We start from the raw sequence: 21,860 nt of genomic DNA, 5'->3' as shown, positions 1-21,860 counted from the left end.
GAATAGCTTAGTGATAATGGGTGATGAAGAGAAGTCAGAACTATTGAAATCTTATTTTGTTTCTGTTTGCTCTACTAAGAGAATGGTCCATAGACATAGAAGACAATAACAAAAATGGTTAACAAGGAGTAGAAAACCAAGATCAGTGAGAAAGTATTTAAAAAACAAAAGAAGAACCTAGCTGCTTTCAGTGTGTGTGTGTGTGTGTGTGTGTGTGTGTGTGTGCGTGTGTGTGCAGGCTCACTCATGTGTGTATGTATCTATGTATGCATATTGATGTATTCATACATAGATACATATATGCATATTATATATACATATACACATGTATATACATACATGTAATGATGGTGGAGTCATTCTCAGTCCTTGAAAAATTGTAAAGAATAGGAGAGGTGGGACAGGACTGGAGATGGCCAAAAGTCCTAATTTTCAAGAAAGGGAAGAAGGTGGCGCCTACAAATTATAGACCCATGAGGTCGACATTGATGCCTGGCAAATTTCTGGAATGTATCATTATAGGGGTGGTATCTAAGCATTTAGAAAGGGAATTAGTGATTACCAAGAGTTAGCACGGCTGTGTCATGAAAAATCATGCCAAGCCAGCCTCATTTCATTTTGGGGCAGTTACTAGAGTAGTAGATCAGAGAAATGATATGACATAGTAAACCTGGATTTTAGCAAAGCTTTTCATCAAGTCTCTCATTTTGCCCAGGATGAAGTGATGTGGTCTACAGCACAAGACAATGAGGTGGTTTCAGAATTATTTGAACTCAGTCATCATTGGTCTGATGTCAACTTGGGTAGAAGTCTCTTAATGGCAAGTCTCAGGGGTCTGTTCTTGGCCCAACATTAGTTAACACTCTTAGCAGTAACTTAGAGGTATGCAAAGAAGGTATGCTAATCAGATTTAAAGATGGCACAAAACTAGAAGAGATCATTACTATATTTTATGAAAGAATCAAGAGATAAAAAGATCTCAAAAGGTTCAAAATAAGATTAAATTTTAACTAATAATACATTTGTAGTTCTGTAATGTAATTGTTTTTCAATCATCTTCACAAGTATATGATGAGAAATATGTGGCTGACAAGCAATTTGTGCAAAGATGATTTGACGTTTGGGTGAACTGAAGTCCGATGTAAGTCAACATGATACATGGCAACTATAAAAGCTTACACAATCTTAGACAGTGTTAAAGGAAATAGAGTATCACAGGAACAGGTCATTACATAATCAATTCTGTTTACAATCTAAAATTCCATGCTCATCTATGAGCATCGCATTTTGAGGGAGGCATTGACAAGCTGGGGTAATGAGGATGGTGAAAACACTAAACCATGTCATACAAAAAACGCATGCTGAATAGCCTCAGCTGTTGAAGTAAATATGAATGTTTTCATATTTATGTCTAAGGGTAGCCATCTCTAGGGTGGGGTGGGGAGAAGGGAAGAAAAAAGGAAAGAAAAGGAATTGATACTATTATTCTATATTTAAAATGAACAGCAAGTTGTATATAATATATTTGCAATTTTATATGCAATCATCTTTTTAAAATTCTACTATGTTATGGAAATGCTTGTTTTGCTTCATAAATTAAAAATAAAATAAATGAAATTTGACAAAAGAAAAGATGGGGCATGGGGAGAGAAATATAAGGTACAGACCTTCAAGGATCTGAAGGATTGTCATTTGGAACATAGTAAATGTTTTCTGTTTGGCTTCAGTGGGGAGAACAAAGAACACTCAGTGTATTTTATAAGAATGTAGGTTTTGCACAATAAAAGGGAGAACTTTTTAGGATTCAGAGCTGCTCCAAAGTGGAAGTTTTGTTCATTTAGGAGACAACTATGTGGTTCAGTGAATAGAGCACTGGGCCTGGAGTCAGAAAGATCTGAGTTGAAATCTTGCTTCATACACTTATTAGCTATGTGACCTGGGTCAGACCACTTGACCCTGTTTGTCTCAGTTTCCTTATCTGTAAAAAAAAAAAAAAAAAAAAAAAGAGCTAGAGAAGAAAATGGCAACCACTCCAGTATCTTTACTAAGAAAACTCTATGTTCAGAATTAGTGTGCTATGTATGGTCCACAGGGTCATGAAGAGGCTGATGTGACTGAACAACAATAACGTTCATTTAAGCCTCATGGGAGAATGATGATAATAGCTTACATTTACATAACACTTATGGCTGCAAACCTTAATGAGTTCTCCCTCACTGAAGAGCTTCAAGTAGGGGCTGTCTGTACCTTGTATCTTGTAGAAAAGATTCATGACTTGGGTAAGAATTAGATTAAATGACCTCTGAAGTCCCTCCCCAAACTAAGATTCTAGAAATCCTCTATCATGAGTCTCTTTCAACGAATCTAGAATTTCTGCTAATGATTCCTAGACTGACCTTTTGCCTCTGTGGTGTGCTTCTCCCACTTGTGAGTTCCCCCTAAACTGCCATTTTGAACAAGGGCTCAGACCAACCATCCTTCATTCTCTAGACTTTGCCACCATATTCTTGTGCAGGTACCTCCCCTTTCCCCTTTCAGGTCCCTTCTATATATCGTATTCCCTCATTTGAAAGTAAGCTCCTGGAGAACAGAGACGTTTCATTTGTATTTGCACCTCCAAGTCAATGCTTAATAAATGTTTGTTGACTTGATCTGACTTGCTAACAAATCCCTCTTTGCCCTTTCATTTCCTCAGAAGAGAAAATTGTGCAGATTGTCAGAGAAGGCTGATGATACTGTGCGGTCACTTTAGCAAAAGCATATCTAGAGACCATGATCAACAGCCATAGTCTTGGTTCTGGACCACACTGTTCACAAATCGGCTGCTAAAAGCACAATTTCCTACAAAAGTCATATGCATACATTGTGTATGTGTGTGTGTATATGTACACACATATACATATGCATACTTATACATTTTATGTTCCAATATTATTTATATATACATATATTACATATTTATATAAAATTTACATAACATATACTATAATATAATATAAATACATACCTACATATGTATGTGCATATATAATATCTACCATGCTCAGGAATAGAGCAAAATGGTATTTAGCTACATATTTTCCAAAATAATCTTAATGCTTTATAATTAAGGAGTAACCTTTGAAATTTCTTAATGGAATGGTGCAAGGGATGTAGAGATATTCCAGAAAGCAATAAAAAATAATGCTCTTAGAACTGAGAACTCAAGTAAAATAACTTAGAGCAGGAAGAACATAGCTTCTGGTCAGAGGACTTGTGCTCAAATCTCCTCCTGGCACTTACTACTTTTGGAACACTGGGCTGTATCATTTAACCTCCCTTAACCTCAGTTTCCACAATTTGTAAGACAAAGAGTTGAACTCGCTGGCCTCTCAGGCTCTGGTTCAGTTATGGATCTAAGCTTCTCAGTGAAGGTGCTGAGAAAAAGCTGTTCCAGACACTCTCTTGGAAGGTAGGGTTACAAAGACAAGAACAGTACAGTTCTTGACCTTGAGGAGTTTTCATTATTTTGGAGAAGACTTATGGAGTTGTAATTATTCATTCAATCAACAAGTATTTATGAAATACCTACTCTGTGCCCAGTACAAGGCAGATTTGACCTTGGGACACCTCTATTTCATGAACTCCAGTGGCTTTCTGTTGCCTCAAGGATTAAACATATACTTACTCTCTTTAGCTTTCAAAGCCCTTTTGTGGTCCGTGATCCAATCTCTTATCTCCAGGCCTTTGCTCCGTGACTAGATGCCTTCCATCCTTACTTCTGCCTCACATAGTGCTTCTCATTCTTTAAGGTGCAGCTCAAGGGTCTCTTCTGATCCCTGCCCTCTCCCCACCAACTCAATTCTAAACTCCCTTGTATTTAAATGTCTTGTATATTTTGTATTATTTTGTATTTTGTTGTTCTTGAGTCATTTTTCAGTTGTGTCCAATTTTTGGTGACTTCATTAGGCATTTTCTTGGCAAAGATACCAGAGTGGTTTGACATTCCTTCATCTCAATTTACAGACGAGGAAACTGAGGCAAATGGTTAAGTGACATTCCCAGAGTCATACAAGCTAGTAAATGTCTAAAGCCAGATTAGAACTCATGTGTTCTGTAGTCAGTAAGTAGCAAAATAGGAACTCAACCCCAGATCTTCTCCCACCAATCTGTGCTCTTTCTACAGTACTCAGCCCACTTTGGCTCACTTAGTACCATGTTCTAATCCAGGGGCAGTCACATGCAGCCCTCTAGGTCCTCAAGTGCAGTCCTTAGATTGAATCCAAACTTCACAGAACAAATCCCCTTAATAAATCCTTAATAAAATAATAACCTCCCTCCCCCAAGAAACCCCTTAATAAAATGATTTGTTCTGTAAAACTTGGACTCAGTCAAAAGACTGCACCCAAGGACCTAGAATGCTACATATGGCCTTGAGGTCACAGCATCTTCATCCCTGCTCTAACCACTGAGCACAAGAGCCTCTGCCTCTGCCACACTGTTTAGGAAACATGAGCCAAAACCCAGCAATGGCTCCTCAGCATGCCATGATTTATGCCTGCCCACTTGGTGGGCCTTCTGGCTGGGGAGAGCTACAGAACTAAGACGATGGTGATAGCACTGGACAAGTCACCAATAATCTCAAAAGTTCCTTTACTGCTCTATGACCTCTGAGCTCATGACTGCAGGTGAGGCATTCTCTGCACTTGGTAATCTCATTACAGAGTGTCTCTCCATCCTAAGCAGGTCGTTTATCTTACTCTGTTATCACAGTGAGAAAAAATGCTGCCTTATCTTTGCAGAGATAAGGGCTAAATACTGAAAGAAAATGCCATCATGTTGGAGAGGAGACAGTATTTTTATTGGAAAGCTAATTAATACAAAACACATCTAGGTAGCACAGTGCTTGGAATCAGGAAGACATCTTCATGAGTTCCAATGTGGCCTCAGACACGTCCTACCTGTGTGACCCTGGAAAAGTCACTTACTCATGCTTGCTCAGTTTTTCATCTATAGAATGAGCTGGAGAAGGAAATGGCAAAACCACTCCTGTATCTTTGCCAAGAACATCCCAGATGGGGTCATGGAGAGTCAGACACGACTAAAACAGTTAAACAACAACAACAATATTTACAGCATGTACCCATATCACAAACTGCAGATGCCTATATCATGGGCAGAGGAGAGAGTGCCAGACCTGGAGACCCGAGTTCAGATGCGACGTGAGACACGTCCTAGCTGTGTGACCCTGAGTCAGTCACTTCATCTTGTTTGCTCAGTTTCTTTATCTATAAAATGAGCTGGAGAAGGAAATGACAGACTGCTCCAGTATTTTTGTCAAGAAAACTCGAAATGGGGTCACAAAGAGTTGGACACAACTGAAAACACAACAACCATCCATGTCATAGGACCATTTTGAGGATCAAATGAGATAACACAAGCAAAATTATTTGTGGATATTAAAGTATTAAATACTTGTCAGCTACAAGCAGGCAAACCATCCCCGCTGATGCATCAAGGCACTCAAAAGAAGAGGCAGAAGATATCACCATCATTACCTTACTACCACCTTCACTCCAGCCCCAATGGGAAAGACTCTAAACCTAAGAGCCTTGGAAATAGCAGGCTCTCACAGACCACCTACCCTACCTTCAACTTCGGCCCCAAAGCCATCACTGAGGGGTTCCATCACTGCTTCATCACCCTCACCAGCACAATGGCTGACCAGTTGTCATCAATGGGCGTGTAAACTTAAGGAACTCTCCAATTCTCCATTCAAACCCTGAGTTCTGCTTTCTGCCCAGATCTTGTAGCCTTCATCCCAGCTAACAACCCCCCTAGAGATGTGGCCCAGCAACTGCTTCTGCAGGGTATAGAGAAGAAAGTTCTTATCACCAAAGTTTTCCGTTCTATCCAATAGTTCCGCATCAGTCAGTCAGTCAGTCAGTCAGCTACCATTTAAGTGTCTACTATGTACCAGGCATGGTGCTAAGTGTAGGAGATACAAAGAAAGGTGAAAAAATAAGTCTTTGGAGCTCTCAGGCTAATGAGGGAAACTGTGCAATGTGTACGAAGAAGATGCTTATAAGATAAATTGGAGGAAATCACAGGGGGAAGGCACTGAGAATAAGGAGGATTAGGAAGATCAGCTTGCAGAAGGTGGAACTTTAGATGAGACTTAGAGGAAGCCAGGAGGTAGAGATGGTATGAAAGTAGAAATAATAGGACTTAACAACTGATTGGCTGTGGGATGTGAGAGAGAGTGAGGAGTTGAGAATGATATCTAGCAAACTTGGATGACTGGGAGGATGGCAGTACTTTGACAGGAACAGGGGAGTTAGGAAGAGGAAATGGTTGGGGGTGGGAATATAATGAGTTCAGTTTTGGACGTGTTGAGTTTAAGACACCCATGGTATATCCAGATGGAGAAAATAGTCAGTTGGAGATATGAGACTGGAGGTGTCTAAAGAGGTTAGGACTGCACAAATAGATCCAAGAGTCAGTTGAATAGAGATGATAACTGAATTCATGGGAGCTGATGAGATAACCAAGTGAAAAAGTGTAGGTGAAAAGAAGAGAGTCTGGGAGAAAGCTTTGGGGAACCCCATGGTTAGCAGGCATGATAGCAGCAAAGATGTGGCAAAGGAGACAGAAGAGGAGTCAGAGATCAAAGAAGAACTAGGAGGGAGGTGTGTTATAAAAAAATAGAGAGGAGGGGTATCAAGGAGAAGAGGGTGATCTATGGATCATGCGACTGCAGAGAGGTAGAGGACAATGAAGACTGAAGAAAGGTTATTAGGTATAGAAATTAAGGAATCATCATTAGTAATTTGGGAGAGAAAAATTTTGGCTAAATGATGAGGTCAGCAGCCAGATGCCAGAAAAACAAGTGCAATGTTATCAGTGGAAATTACATAAGGAAGATGCCTTACATGGATTTTGCTGCTACACCCAAATGCCATGAGGCCTTTCTGACTTGCAGCTGACTATTCTCATTTATGGTCTTCCTCATTAGAATGTGAGCTCCTTGATCATATAACCTGGTTGCTTTTCTGTTTGTACCCCTTAAGGCAGAGCCAAGATGGAGGAGTAGAGGCAGCAACCCAACTGAACTCTCCCAACATTCTCCTTCAAACATCTTTAAAATAATGCCTCAAATCAAATTCTGGCGTGGCAAAGCCACAAAAGGGCAGGATGACCCATTTTTCCAGCCTAAGACAACTTAGAAAATCAGCAAGAGAGATCCGTGACCCAGGAGTCGGGACCAACCTGGAGCCCACACAGCAGCAGCAGCAGCAGGCCTTGGAGGTGGCTGTGACAGTGGCGGCAGCAGCAGCAGGCCTTGGAGGTGGCTGTGACAGTGGCGGCAGCAGCAGCTTTGGGATCTCTTAGCCCAGACCCCCAGGTAAGGGGGTGGGGAGTCTGTCAATTAGTCACAAAGGGATTACTGGGGGGCTCTTTGCTGGCATTCCCATACACAATTCCAAGGCAAAGAGGAGCACTAGCACTTGTGGCTACATGGGAGCAGGGACTCTGGTCATAGTTCCAGTGTGGAAAACAGTGCTTGTGGCCACTTCCAAGGGAGTAGAGGCCCTTTTCTCAGTTTCAAAGCTGAAAGAAGCACAAGCACTTGTGATTGCAGGGGAGAAGTGGGCCTTCCTGAGTGAAGACCAGGACACAGACCAGGAGAGCAGTAACCATACTTCTCCCCTGAACATACCACTTTAGAAACCTTCAAAACTTAGAGTCCCAGAACTAGCTATGAAAACAACAGCACAAAAAAACCTGAAGCTGAAAATAGTCCTCCCCCTATTGCCCAAAACCTTGGAGCAGAGCCCAGCTGTAACATATAGTTTAAAAAAAAAAGCACATAACAAGCTACTATGGTGTTAGGGAAGATCAAGACACAAACTCAGAAGGAGACAACAATGTCAAAATAATTATAAGCAAATCTTCAAGGAAAATTGTGAATTGGACACAAGTCTAACAAGAATTCCTGAAAGAGCTTTAAAAAATATTTTTAAAATCTATTTGTACCCCTAGTGCTAAACACATAGTAAGTACTTAATAAATACTTTTTCATTCATTCATTCCATGGCTGCTACTACAGGGCGGACCTTAGGTAAATTGAGACCTATACAGTCTGATTTAGGAAGTGCTAGAAGACTCCAACCCAGAATATCTCCTCTACAATGTTTGGAATTCTCCATTTGCTTAGGTCACTCTGCCTGAAATTCTATCACTATAGATTCTTTTGGATTTCTGAATTTCTTAACATGCAAATATCCCAGAGAGTAATCAGTCATTTATACCCTTAGTATGAAATGGTTTAATTATATTGATTTCCTCTTAACACTTAGTTGAGTGCAGCTGCAAGGACAGAATGGGAATTTGGAAGGAGTAAGAGAGAAGTGGTAGAAAAGGAAGAGAACTTTTTGATAAATAATGGAAGAGGGCAGGTCTGGGTGGGGTACTCTAGTGGGTATTCAAGGAAAAGCAGAGGGCAGGGTAAAGACAATGAGAGGATGGGGGGCAGGAACGAGCAAGGGCCTTCCTCACAAATGTTCATCATTAGTCATAACAGAGATTCTTAGAAGAGAGAATGAGATAGCTCTGCTCAATCTATCATCAGTATTGGAACAAAGAACATACATACTATGCTGATATGTTGGATTAATAGAGTTATCTTGACTAAAGCTCAGATGTCATATATTCCATTAGACTTGGGAGAGAAATAGAAGGAAAGATGCTCAAGAGAAAACATAGGTGACAGTGCTCCTGAAGATGCGAGGAAAAGAAATCTCTAAAGTGATGCTCTAGTGACAGAAGATTCTGGGAACATGGCAGAGGAGGTCAGAAATTTCCAGGCTCTCCAGATTTCCTCCACAAACAGAAAATCACCATGAAATGAAAGTAGAGCAGCAAAAATAAAGGGGCAAAGCAGTTGTCAACTGAAGACCCCTGGATATGGAGGTCCAGCCTAGTGATGTCATGAACATTGTTTCCATCTGGGTTTCATCATTAAAAGAAGGGACATGAAGTTTTCTTAATGAATGTGCATGTTGTCATCTTCTGAGGCAACCTATAATCATCTCAACATTATTGAATAAATCTCCTTCTCTCTGGATTTCATGTTATTATACAGCTAAAATTCCATCAGTGGCTTCCTATTACCTACAGCTAAAGTCCATACCCCTTAAAGTGGCAGTCCAATTTGATATAATCTGACTCTGATCCTTCTAATTTAATCTCCCATGATCTTCTTATGAAAATCTGTCACTTCAATAAGTCTCATCATTTTGAACATTTTTTTCTGAGTTGCCATTTATGTCATGTCTTCATCCTAGTATTTGAATATTATATATTATATCATAGATTTTATATTCTAGAATTATATCCCAGAACAATCCATTCCAGAATATGTACTCTAGAATTACCTAGAATTATATTCTAGAATATTCTGCTATGTTCTAGAATTTTCATTTTCTATGTTCTATTCTAGAATATTCTAATAATAAGAATATTTTAATATTCTTACCCTTCCTTCCTGCCTATAAAACAGTGGTTCAAAAGGCATGGCTTGAAGACTGCTGGGGGTGGTGGGTGAGAAGGTATGCTTGAGATTCTTTTAGGAGGTCCTTAAGGTCAAAACTGCTTTCATAATAATATTAACACATTATTTGCCTATTAAGATACTCCTCCCTTTTCCAGCTATCTACCCATGTGAGGACAGATCTTCTGCATATATTTCGACCAAAACAACATTTCACAATGTATTAAATGCAGAAGCATATATGAGAATCCAGCTGTCTTCTATTAAGCCAGTCATTAAAGAGATTTGCAAAAAGATGTAAGACAATGCTACTTTTCTTACTAAATTTTCTTTGTTTTGGAAAATGTTGTTTTTCATTAAAATGATATTTATATTAACATATAATGGGTTTATTATTATTGTAAATGAATCCACAAAAATGTGTGTAGTATTTCCATCTGGCTTATTATTAAATATATTATTCTAATTATCAGTTTTAATTTCTAATAAATATCAATAGATATAATCCATATACACAAAAACTCTTTGGGGTCCCCAATAATTTTTAAGAGAGTAACGGGTGCTGAAACCAAAAACAGTGAGCATCACTGCTATAAAGAGGTCCTGTCTGTCTCATAAGGCTCAGCTAAAATCCTACATTGTTTGTAAAGTGAAAGCTGATCTTAAAATTTAAGAGTTCTGGCTTCTAATTGTGACTTGCCTGATAACTATATGACCTTGAGCAAGTCAATTCTTTTTAGAGCTCAGTTTCCTCAGTTATATAGTGAAAGAGTTAAACTGAATGATTCAGTTCAACTCAACAAGAATTTACTCACTGTCTACAATGGCACTGAAAATACAAATATAAAAACAAAATAGTTCTTGTCGTCAGAAAGTTTATAGTCTAATTAGATTCTTTATGTTTCCTTCCAGCTCTGATGGAGATTCCAAATCATTCTTGATGACAGTAACTCGATTCTCACTATCTCTCTTGAAGTCCAAAAACACTGTCTGTACCTCCCACTTGTACCTTAATCATATAATGTTTTATATCTTCCATCTGAATGAATGAATAAATGAATGAATGGGTAAGCATTTGTTAAATATTTTCTCTGTGCTAATCCCACTGCTCAGCACTAATAAGACAGAAAGGACAAAGTCTCCTGCTCTCGAGAAGCTTATATTCTAATGGGAAAGGGGGCAGTTTGGATGGAAATGGAGATTTGTAAAGACAACATATTATAGTAGAGTTCAATTATGGGTAATTGGAAATGCCCAGCTGTCCTTAGGGTGTTGTGGCAAACCAGATGGCAATGCATCTTCTTGAGTGTTATTAATTATATTATTGGCTTGCATTATAATGTCATTCTTGTATTCTTGTTTAATTTTCATGCAAGTTATTTGTGTTGCCAATAATCTCCCATTTGCTCCAGACCCCTGTATACTTGCTTCCACCCTTATTTGTTTACAAAGCTTTGCTCTTGGCCTAGTATGAGTCTCTTGCTCAGCTAGCTCCTTGGACACTATCTGGTGATTCCCTGACAAGTCTTTGCCTGCCTCTAGGATACAGTTTGCACACCTTGCCTTAGCATCCTCTGCTTTGGTAACTGACAAGATCTCGATCTCAGACACTTTCCTTCAGACTGTTTTCTTATCCTGCAGCAACTCCACATTTTATCATTTTGACTAGTGCCTTTTGGCTCACTCCCTTCAAACCCAATCTTAATCCTAGTGGATGCCCATTCCTTCTTCCTGGTTGACTCTCAATCTGGCCCTGGCAGATAAAATGATATCCTGCTTTGGATGAAATTCAGGTGGGTCCTTTCTTAAGCTGAGAATCCTCCAAGCCATTCCCTATAAACTTCCTCCAAATATATCTGGGATGGAGAGGTAGAATGGTATGGTGGAAATACCATTCATTCTGGAGTGAGGAGATCTGAATCCAAGCATGGATCATAATAATGCTCATCCCTGTTCAAAACTGTAGCTAACATTGAGCAAATGAGTCTTTTCCTCAGAAAGCTAATATAGGAGGAAGCACTTCTTCCTAGCTTTCCTGGTTCCTGAGGCACACAGATTAGATTTTGTGAGCTCCTTGAGGGCAGGGATTATCCTTTACTTTTCTGTGTACCCTCGGTGTTTAGCATAGTACTTGGCACATAGTAGGCACCTAATGTTCACTGACTGACACAGTGAACCTGACTTTAATTGTCACCAGGATTTTGTAACTTAGGGCAAATCTGTCCACCATTAGCCCTAAACCCCATCAGGGCAAGAAAAGAGTTATCAGGATGAGTGGCCACCCCTTTCCAGTTAAACTGTACCTGTGGCAGTAATGTCCTTTGGGTCATTGCTCCCTCTTCTACTTTATTGTCCTCTAGCTGTCTGTAGGGGCCAATTGAATTTGTGCCAAATGCCATTTCAACTCGTTCTAGTTATGCTTATTCTATGATCATAAATAAGTTGCTTAGTTTTCCTGTACTTCAATTTATGTGAGTGTAAAATGGAGATAATATGTGTTAACTACCACACAGAGTTATTGTGTTTCTCAGACCCTGTTTCCTTGTCTATAAAATAAGGATAAGAATATTTGTACTATTTCCTCAGTTACTGTAATGAGAACATTTCAAAAGCCTCAAAGTGCTCTGTAAACTTTATTTCCCATCATCCCATTGTTTAATATTATCAATAAGGGAGAAGTAGTAGGATTTAGTAAAGCTAAATTCTAGTCCCAACTTAGTTACTAACTAGCTCAATGACCTTCAGAGCAAATCACTTCTCCCTCTCTAGACTTCTTTGTCTTTCCTTGTTAAATGAGGAGGTTGGACCCAAGGTCTGCTAAGGATCCTTACAGATCTTGTATCAGATGACTCTCTGACTGATGCAAAAACAGAAAAAGACGTGTTTTATGATTAAGTCATAAGCTGTATTCCCTCCCCTGAGGTTTTCATTTCAGAAGGGAAAGAGGAAGGACAAGATTAATTTGAGCAAAATTCAGACTTGTAATTTATCCAGCCTTTTGACAAAGAGCCAGACGAATAGGGGAGATGGGAAGATAATGCTAGGAATGAGCAGGCTGGAAGTTCAGAGTGTGACTCGTGATTGGGTGTGATTCCTGGGAGATGCTGATTTATATAGTGGTTACTGTGTGCCAAGCCCTATGCTAAGAACTTTACAAGTATTATCTCATTTGATCCTCACAACAACACTAGGAAGGTAGGTTCTTTTATTATCTCCATTTTACAGAGGAGGAAACTGAGGCAAACAGGTGAAATGTCTTGCTCAGAGTATATGGAAGACCATGCCAGTGTATATGGAAAACCGTGGTGCACAGTTCAGAGACAGCTCTACCAGCTGTGGAAAGTGTCAGGGCTCTTCGGGACCCAAACTCAAAATATGTCTGATATCTCTGACCTCTCCACTCCCACAGCCAGTACCCTAGTCCAGGATCTCAGCCCCTCTTGCCTGGACTCATTGTAATAGTTCCCAAATCCATCTTCTGTTTCCTGTTCCTCCCCTCCACATAGCTGCCAAGTGACTATACCTGAAAGAGACATCTGGTCATGTCACTCACCTGCTCAAGCATCTTCAAGAGATCCTTATCACTAGGATAAAATACAAACACCTGAGCCTGGCATTGAATGCCCTCCACAATGTGGCTATAACCTACCTCCTCAGAGTTACTTCACATCACTCCCTTTCCTGTACTCTTTATCCCTATTTCCTGACCCTGACGTTCACTCTCCCATCTCTGCTTTTTCCCTGGCTGCCACTCCACTAACTGGAATGTTCTCTCTCCTCGTTGCCACCTCTTAGAATCTTTAACTTCCTTCAAGACTCAGTTCAATCAAGCAATTGAAAAGCATTTTTAAGCACATACTGTATGAGTAGGCATGCAAGTACAAAGACCGAAACAATTCCTACTTACAAGAAGCTTATAGTCTAATGGAAAAGATGAAAGGTAAATATATAAGTATGTGTAGAATAAATATAAAGAGAATAAATGCACATGTATCCAAAGCAGTTAAAGACAAGGTAGTTTGGGAGGGAAAGTAGTTGTGGTTGAAGGGATCAGGAAAGGCTTCACTTAGAAGATGGCACTTGAGGTACATCCAAAGGAAGAGAGGGACTCTGTGACATGGAGGCAAGCATGGAGTGCATCTTAGGCACATGGAATGGATAGGACAAAGATAAGGTGATGAGATCTAGAGTGTGGCATGTGAAGAACAGAGAGAACACCAGTTTGGTTGGTTTGCAGAGTGCAAGAAGGAGAGTGATGTCCGATGAACCTGGAAACATTGGTTGGAGTCAGGTTGTAAAGGGCTTTAAAACTAAGTAGAGGAGTTTATATTTAACCTAGAGGCAGTAGGAACCACTGGACTTGGCTTGAATAGAGAACAGAATAAAGAAGTCATAGAGCCAGATCTGTACTTAAGAGAAATTATTTTGGCAGCTGTGTGCAGGCTGTTTGGATGGGAGAACTGAGAGAGCTGAGACAGACACTTAGGAGACTATTGCATGAATCTGAGCGAGAAGTGATGAAGACCTGAACTGGAGTGGTTGCTGCGGGAGTAAAGATAAGGGAACAAATAGAAGAATTATGAAGGCAAAAATGGATTTATTCCCTGATTGAATATATGGAGGGAGGGAAAGTGAAAAGTCATAGATAACACTAAGAATCTGGGTGACTAGAAGGATGAATGGGGACTTTGAAAGAAATGGTGAAGTTTGGAAGAGGGGAAGGTTTGAGGTATGTTAAGTTTAAGATGTCATAGGGAAATCCAGTTTAAAATGTCTAATAGATAGTGAGTTAGTGATGAGAGTCTGAAGTTCAGGGGAGACAGTGGAGCTGGATATCTGAGAGTAATCTACAAAGAGATGATTTTTAAATCCATGGTTATGAGATCTGATGGAGAGAGAGAAAGAGAGAGAGAGAGAGAGAGAGAGAGAGAGAGAGAGAGAGAGAGAGAGAGAGAGAATGGAGGGAAAAGAGAAGAGGGCCTAGGGCAGAACTTTATGAACTTCCACAGGTTGAGGGAGTGATATGAGTGAGGAGACAGCAAAGGGGATGGAGAAGGAATGGTTAGACAGATAGATAGAAAGCAAAACAGGAGAGAGTAATATGATGAAATCCCAGAGAGGAAAATGTATTCAAGAGGAGAGGATAGTTACCAGTGTCAGATGCAGCAGACAGATCTTCAAGTAGAATTGAGAAAAGACTGTCAGATTTTGCAATTTAGGTGATCAGCATTGGTAACTTCAAAGAGTTTCCTTTTAGTGATAAAAGCCACCTCCTGAATGAAAGCTTTCCATAAATTCTATTTGTTAGTCTTTCCCTCTTCAAAGTATTGTGGTTATTTCCCCAAGTAGAATGTAAACATCTTGAGCACTGGGACCAATTTTTTCTTTTAAAAAAATCTATCTATCTATCTATCTATCTATCTATCTATCTATCTATCTATCTATCTATCTATCTATCTATCATCTACAGGACCTAGCACATTATCCTACATTTTAAAGCATTAATGAATACTTTTCTTATCCCTAGGCTCTGTATGCTATCTTGAATCTCTTAATCTGCTCTGACTTGGAGCTAAGCTGAGTAATACAGACCTAGCTTTGCTACAGTTCTCTCCCATTTTCTTTTCTCCCTCTCTTTTCTCTCTCCCTCTGACTCCCTCTCTTTCTACCTCTTTGTTACAGTCTCCTTCTGTTCCTCTATCTCTCTCTTTTTCTCTCTCTCTTGCTTCTCTCCCTCTCTCCCCTGCTCTTTCTCCCTATCCTCACCCTTTGTTGGACATACATGTGGTTGGGTGTTGATATATGCCCTATCAGGCCTAGGAGTGGAAATCCACTGTAATCCTCTTTGCAGAAACAATTGTGGGACTTATATGCTTAAGATTATAGCAAAAGATTATTTTTTCATGATTTGGGAGTCATTTTCGATTAATTGGTATGTTTGGTATAAAATTAGGCATTGCTCTATACATAGCATATACGCTGATGATCTTTGTTAAATACCTCTCTATGAGAGTGGCTGCCAGAGGGACAACACATTTTGGGCCAGAAATGGGCCTTCAGGAAGCAGTTGTAGCGATGTTGATGAGGGTCAGGGTTATAGATTAATATTCCAGGCACAGTGGCCTAGTTGCTACTTTTGCCCTGCCTAAGACATTCCATCTTCTGCCTGTGTGCTTCTGACAGCCCAAGCTGCCTCCCATGCTAGAACACCCTCCTTCCTCACGTCTGCCTCTTAGAATTTACTTCAAGGTTCTGTTTAAGAGTCACCTCCTCCGTAAGGCCTTTCCTGAAGCTCCCAGTTGCTAGAGCCTTCTTCCTCTTCCATATTGTTCTGTACTTTTTTTTTTATAAGGATTTTTATTTTCTCATCTGGGTACATATTGTTTCCCCCTAGTAGATTCTAGGCTCCTTGAGGTCAGGTGTCATTTTTGTTTTTGTATCTTTAGTACCTAAAACAGTTCCTGGTTCCTGGTAGGTGCTTAGTAAAACATTAATTGATGAAATGATATCAGAAAAACAGAAGTCATGTCTAAACACCAAGGTGGGAATGTCAACAGTATGTCACATCAATAGGTCAAGGTTAAGAACACAGAATTCAAGTAGTAGAGAAATTACAGGAATGGGACAGCACACTGAGAGATCAGGTAGCAAGGAAGGATAGAGAGATGACCAGCAAAGAAAGGGGCAATCAGGAAGAGAGAGGAGGAAGGAAGTCACCTTGAGTAACCCAGAGATTTTAGGTATTGGATCAATACTTTGACCCAAAGACTTGAGGCTTATATTTTTCTAGGCTTATGTATTTTATGAGGAAGAAAGTTTGTATCTTTTCTTTGCTTGAGGTTTTATGAAATCCAGCAAGGGAAGTGAACAAAATCACCAAGAAAAGTCTAATTCTGTCTCTTCACTGTGGAAACTGAATTTTCAAAGACTGTACTAATGGAATGCAAGCATTGTCACTTCCTACACAACCTGGGGAGCCTTGAAGTACAAACCCTTTGATAGACTGTATATCTGTCATTCTAGAAGCAGCCTAGTTAAGCTTGGAAAGGTTTATCCCCCCATTGACCAGAGGGTAATAAATTCTTTGGGTCACAAAATAAAACAAAACAAAAAAATCATTTACTGAGTGAGTCTTGGAGGGGCTACCATCTGCATCAGGAGAAAGACTGCCTACCCTAATGAAATCACTGAGTTTTTGAATTATTTAAGAAGCAGACCTATCCTTGTGCCAGTGTTTCCTGTTTCCTAAAAGGAAGTAACCAAGGCCTCTAATCATTTGAACTTGACTTTTATTAGCCTAGTGTCATAAAGAAAAGAAGTGGGTGATTTTGGAATGAGATTTTAAAAGTTCTGTGATAGTTATATGATGGAGACCAGAAATGAGTGCTCATTCCCTGACTGATCTTGCCCAGGGGAAGCCAGGGAAGGAATTTGCCCTACCTCAGGGACTTCAGACTGGCAGGAGAAATGGTATGAAGAAATCTGGATTTGCTGTGACACCCTTGCTATTTCTAATTCTTTTTTTTTGATCCTAGGGGACGGTCACTCCCAGAGGATGTCAAGAATCCTGGTCATGATAAGAGCTGGCACTCAGACAGCTTCTGAGTCTGGTCCCCAGCTTATAGGTTAAGCCAGCTTCATGTAGTCAGTTCTATTGCCAAGTCATGACATAGCCATGCTCAAGGCCGCTGCCATTGATGCCTAACCCTTGGCCCATCCCTGAGTCATCTAGGGAAGTAGCTGTGGCCCGGCCTCCTCCACATCTCTGGTGTAAGGATCTGAGCAGGGAATTACCTTTGTTGTCATGCCAGACCCTCAGCTTGCAGAGATGACCAAGGCTCAGCATGTCTGTGAAGCTGAATGTGTCTGTCCCATTGCGCTCAAACTTGTTAAAGTTTTTGGATCGCTTCAGGGGCAGGGTACCACTGTCTCCATTTTCTCCAAAGATGATGATGAACACATTGGCATCAGTGCCAGCTCCTGAAGGGACATGGCAAAGAGTCCACATACATGACTTTGAAATTAAGTCTCTCTGATGTGAAACTTTCCCAACCCTGGAGTTATTTCTAGACTGGCTTGTGGCTCAGTTGTTTACAAGGTTCAAATCAAATGATTGATTCCCAAATGACCAGTTAAGTTCATTATGCTTTCTGCTCTGGGACTCTAACCAATCTCTTAGCAAATGCTATTGGTTTCAAGAGGTCTCAGAGAAGGGAATGTGGAGGATTCAATAAAAATCTATGACCAATACTTAAATAATAGCCCAAAGCACAATTCATCCCAGGGTTGATTTTATGTATAGACTAAATTGACAGCTGCCCACATCGTGTGACTTCCAAGTATCAGTAAAATTTCTATCAGGAAAACAGTTAAATACTACTAGTGCCTAAAATTCCATTATTAGAGTTTCCACTCCTTTGACTGTAATAAAAGAAGCATTTTGTTTCCCTTTAAAATGAATTGCTTAGCTATTCCCTAACGAATGGTAATAGTTGAATTCTTGATTTACAGTGGTTAGATTTACTAAGTCTTGGCCAAATTTGACATAGTTAGATCACTGATGGATAATTAGCTTTATGTATAAGTACAATTAGAAGCTATCTGTGTAGTGTGATTTGGGGGTTTATGGAAGCTTTTCTCTCCCAAATGTCTTCCTTGCCTGTGCTTACCTGTGCATAGAATTCCAACTTTAGATCTTTACTCTTTGGGGTTAAGGCATTCTCCCTTATTAAAACACAAATATCTCGAGTAGATAGTACAACACATTAAGTCCTTATTGAATTTATTGATATAAACTTTTAAATGTTAATAACTTATCAGAGTTTAGATAGGAGAGGGTACAGGGAGGTAGATTTTGAGCACTACACATTCTCCAGAGAGGGCAGGCCCAGGTTGGGGTCGTAGGCATTGAGAGGACATCATGTGTGCATGAAGGTAGACTATACTAGACAGCCTAGGAGAGTCGCTGAGTGGGACGGTGATCACAGAAGGCAAAGTCTACTTTATTCATATTTTTTTAAAAGACTAGCCACAAGCAAAGAGAAAGTAAGATATAAAATATCTAAATAATATCTTAGTATCTAATAAAATATCTAAATAGTACAAACTATGAGATATATGAAAATGGAAAGCAACAAGGAAGCTAGATTATTCCCATTCATGAGATGTGGGAACTAAGGGTTTTATTCATTTATTTATTTTCTGGGGTTTTTGGCTAGAAGTATAATGGAAAGAGTCTGGGGTCTGGAGTCAGCACAACAAGGCCCCAGCCCCATGCCTCCCACAGTTATCTATGTGTTCACAGATAAATAATATTATCTCTTTGAGCCTTAGTTACCTCACCTATGAAAAGAAGATGTTAGGTTATAAGACTATAAGATCTATTCCAGCTCAAAAATTCTATGATTCTAAATGCATACACTTCTCAAAAGTCACTCCCCCAAAAGTGATCTGAACAAGATCGATGAAAATAAGACAGGACTCTTGACTTGAAGAGAGCAGGGGGCAGGGAATTAGTAAAGGAGAAGCCTTTCTGCAAGAGGACCAACACTCACCAAAAACGTTGCTGGTCTTGACCGTAACTGTATAGGATGTCCACTCCATCATCTCTTCCTCATTAATCACTGCACACATCTCACAGACCAGGGTCTTCTTTTCACCCTTCCTCTCAGATAACCACTCACCATAGTAGAACATTGTCAGATCTCCATTGTTCATGTTCTTCAGGAGGACCTGAGGAAAAGGAACAACTAGGAATGGACCCTTCATGTCTCCCAACCACCAACCTCAATACCTTCAGCAGAACCAACTAGATCTCCAAGGGACCTGAGGTGGCCCCAAGGGTCCTGGAGTAAGCTGTCACCTATCTGGTACAATTGGAATCTCCATCCCTACCCTCAAGCATAAAATCTCCCACTATCCTGTCATAAGGTCAGTACCTTCCACAGTTACTCTTTAAAGACAGTTAAGGTGCAGATGATGATTGGTAGAGTTATATATGGACATCTTAGGGATGTGAATTTTCCCTAGGGGGCAAGGGTCCATCCTTTAAGTCATAGGTCCCATCAGCTTCTTCTTTCTTGAGTTAAGAAGAACCTTAATTCAACTGTCCCAAAGGAAGGTGAGAAGAAAATTGAAATGAAAAGAGACCCCAAATGCTTTTATAAATCCTTCTTGAAACCCTGAATGAGTGATGACCAAATGGGAAGCATGCTCTACAGGCCCTATTGACAGGGGTTGGAGAGGTGGGGAAGAGCAGAGGGGGAACGGTAAATAAAGACATTCTCAGAAAAGCAAATTGGAAGTACTTCCACAACTACCTTAGAAAATCCTGTGTGTAGTGTAGGAATATGGGACCTGGGTGAAAAAGAACAGATAATTTCCAGTTGCCCAAAGGCATCCTACTTGGTCATCAGAGGGTAATAGTGCCCATTGCCCTGGAGCAGAGGGTGTCCACATAGCAGTTTAACAATGTGGAGTAATAATCCTAACCTTCACCCTCAACACCCACCTAGGATAGTGGTGAGTTACAGGGATTATCCACATCTCCAAGGTCTGCATAAAGGGGAAAGGGTTTCTCTGTGGACTCAAGTGTGAGTCCTTTCTGTGGTCCTTATTGTGCAAGTAAAACCTGAAGGTTTATAAGAAGAGCTGGTCTTATTACTGGGGAAATACCTGTTATCAATGTCACCAGTTTCTACTTGGACAATAGAGATCAAGTCAGACAAATGAAAGGTCTTCAAATCATAGGCTCTTAGTGGAGGGAGCCTTTGCTACAAAGGCCATCCATTCATTCTACAAACAACTATTAAACATCTACCATGTGCAAGTTGCTAAGGATACAAAGATATAAGACATAGGTTTTGCTCCCAACGAGCTTATACTGCCTGGTGCATATTAGGTACTTAATAAATGTTTATTAACTGAATAATTGATTGAAATGAGGTAAAGGATGAGTATACAAATGAATTGTGATATAACAGACAGTGAGAGAAGTGCAAAGGAGAGTACTAGGCAAAATTCTATGAAAGATTCAGAGGATTTTTTTGTGGGGGGAGAGAAGGCTTGGAGAGGAAGCCATGGTGGGGGTTCTGGTCCACAAGAGGACCCTAAGATCCATGTTGGGGGAAGGAGGAAGTCAAAAGGCAGAAGAAGGGAGAAGAAATGGTCATGAAGGGACACTAATGACCAACTTGTCAGTTTTACTCAGAACTAGACCTACCTTAGCCATGGAGGATAGACTCTTCCCTGGCATTTCGGTTGATCAAAATGCATCTTCTATTCTTTATACAAGGATTGACTCACTGTTTACTATGCTAACAATGTTCTGGGGGCTAAAAAAGAATAAAACATGTTCCCTGACCTCAAAGAGCCTGGCTGCTTTTAAAATCAACCATAACTGGAAACAATAATGCCCATATGGTCTGTAATTCAGGTGTGATATGAGGCATGCCCACCCTCACCCCAAGAAGGCAGGGGTGAGGAGAGAATACATCATTGTTGGCTTCCGATCATTATATCACTGCCTTAAGGGACCAGACTCTGACCCCTCCACACTCATGCCTATCTACAACTCTAGGTGAATGTAAGATTCTGATAGGTAGAAATTATTCAGTTTTTGTCTTTGTGGCTCCAATGCCTAGTATGTTTCACACATTTAATAGAGGTTTGTTGAATTGTGCTGGTAGATTCTAGATCATGCTACCTCTTGCCCATGCAACTCTTAACCTCTAGGTCTCAGTTTACTCATCTGTAAAATGAAGGGTTGGATTCTAAATCTATAAAGCAATGATCAATTAAAGCATGAATATTTTGAAGCATTAAGGAAATATTATTATTTACATTTTAACATATCACCATATCTTTTAATCACCAATCATATCTGAGGACAATTGTGACTTCTCATCCATTTAAACAATATTTGTATCCCTTATAGTGCTTGATACTTAGTACACAGGTGGCAATTAGTTGATGGAATCTTAGGATTCTGAACCAGCTCTGGTGATTGCCCTGGACCTGGGGGCCCTCCTTCCAGTCCTAATATGACAAGTGACTATCCATCTACCCATCTGAGACTGACTTAGTGATCTGACAGATGCATATCAAGTTGCCCTCATCCACTTGACCTTCAAAAGCACACATCTTGCTTCCCTACACACACACACACACACACACACACACACACACACACACACACACACACACTTGTATGTGCAAACAAAGTTTCAGTTGACCCTGCTATGTCTCCAACATGTGACATCTACCCAGTACCTCAATTTTCTCAACATAACTAGCTATGAAATTTATCTCATATCCCCACTATTTCAAG

General features: G+C 40.1%; 1 protein-coding gene across 1 annotated transcript in view; it reads right to left on the bottom strand.

Moving 5' to 3' along the window:
* LOXHD1 (lipoxygenase homology PLAT domains 1) overlaps positions 1-21,860 on the bottom strand; it is a 283,771-nt gene that overhangs the window by 24,513 nt on the left and 237,398 nt on the right. Inside the window, exons 36-37 of the mRNA XM_072605219.1 lie at positions 19,087-19,264; positions 17,327-17,512 (exon numbers count right to left, since the gene is read on the bottom strand). Of these exons, the coding sequence (XP_072461320.1) occupies positions 17,327-17,512; positions 19,087-19,264 (364 nt within the window). The remainder of the gene's footprint in view (positions 1-17,326; positions 17,513-19,086; positions 19,265-21,860) is intronic.

Source organism: Notamacropus eugenii, chromosome 4 (assembly GCF_028372415.1).
Source record: "Notamacropus eugenii isolate mMacEug1 chromosome 4, mMacEug1.pri_v2, whole genome shotgun sequence".
In the NCBI taxonomy this organism is placed as follows: Eukaryota; Metazoa; Chordata; class Mammalia; order Diprotodontia; family Macropodidae; genus Notamacropus; species Notamacropus eugenii.
Note: the sequence above shows the minus strand (reverse complement) of the source record. Positions and strands in the feature narration are given on the sequence as shown.